The following is a 1183-nucleotide window of genomic DNA, read 5'->3' on the forward strand; positions in this document are numbered from 1 at the left end:
TACATGTCGTAGCCGTGCGTGAAGAGCCGCGCGGCCTTCGAGTACTCTTCGCCGTGAAAGAGGTACGGCGTGTGCGGGTCGTTGCGCACGTCGAGCGCCGACTGCGCCGTGCCAAAGTTGAAGCCGCCGGCGAATTGCGACATGAGCCGCGGCTTGGATGGCACGGGCACCGTGATCGACGCGCTGTACTGGATCATCGAGTCCTTGTCCTCGGTCTCGATCTTGGCATGACACATGAGCGTCACGCGCTTCCGGAAGACGCCGTCCGGCGGCATGTTGGTCGTTGCGTCCGGGTACACGGTGATGATTGCGCGCTTGTTGCCGATCGAGTCCCATTGCGAGAGGACGTCCGTGTCCCAGTGCTTGATAAAGAGCGTGTGCGAATCGATGGCCAAGACGAAATCGTCGATGGCCAAGTCGATGCCCTTCTCCGACTCGTACCGACCGAGCGTCGGGCCCGTGGCTTGGTCGGCATCGATGGTACCGTTGCGCCGCAGCCGCTCGGACCGGCGACACTCGGCGTCGCCCACCTTGGCGCAATAGGCGTCAAAGCAGCGCTCCTCGCCTTCGTGCAAGTAGAGCTGGTCAAAGAGGCTCACAGTCACGCGCTCGGGCACGGCGGCGCGCGTGAAGAGCGAGTCGAGCGTCTCGGCGCATCGGAGCGTGTCGCGGTAGTTGGCAATGAGCACGATGATGCGGCGGTGCGGCGGCGGCGTCGGCTCGGCCACGCGGAGGTGCAGCGCTTGGCCGCTCGCCGGCACCGCCGCCTTGTCCATGCTGGCAAAGGACAGGTTGAGGAAGAGCATGACGCTAACAACCATGCCGAGCCCGAGGATCACGATGAACTTGGGCGTCAGCGGCGACGCGGCCCGTCGGCGAGGCGGCGCCATGAGGATGCGGTCGGGCTGAAGAAACGCAAGGTGCCATCCCGTCCCGAGGTGGGCATTCCGGATATTGAGCAGTGTATCCGGATGATCTGCCTCCAGGCACGTGGCAGCCTGGCAGAGGAGAATGACCAACCTCGACGCGGCTTTTGCCTGGCGTTGGACAGACCTGGTTGGTGCCTTCGAGCGGTGGCCGCAAAGTCGGAAAATAAGAATATATATATGTATATGTACGTGTAGAAGGCGTCGCAAGAGTTGGTGAGAGGAATGGGGTTGCAAATGTTGTGAGATTAGCTTCT

General features: G+C 62.3%; 1 protein-coding gene across 1 annotated transcript in view; it reads right to left on the reverse strand.

The window, feature by feature from the left end:
• SDRG_03953 (hypothetical protein) overlaps nt 1-890 on the reverse strand; it is a gene marked incomplete at both ends in the record, with an annotated part of 1254 nt that extends 364 nt beyond the window's left edge. The window contains one exon of the mRNA XM_008609602.1: nt 4-890. Coding sequence (XP_008607824.1) covers nt 4-890 — 887 coding nt within the window. The remainder of the gene's footprint in view (nt 1-3) is intronic.
• Nucleotides 891-1183: the final 293 nt, after the last annotated feature.

This window comes from Saprolegnia diclina (assembly GCF_000281045.1).
Source record: "Saprolegnia diclina VS20 unplaced genomic scaffold supercont1.9, whole genome shotgun sequence".
Taxonomy (NCBI): domain Eukaryota; phylum Oomycota; class Saprolegniomycetes; order Saprolegniales; family Saprolegniaceae; genus Saprolegnia; species Saprolegnia diclina.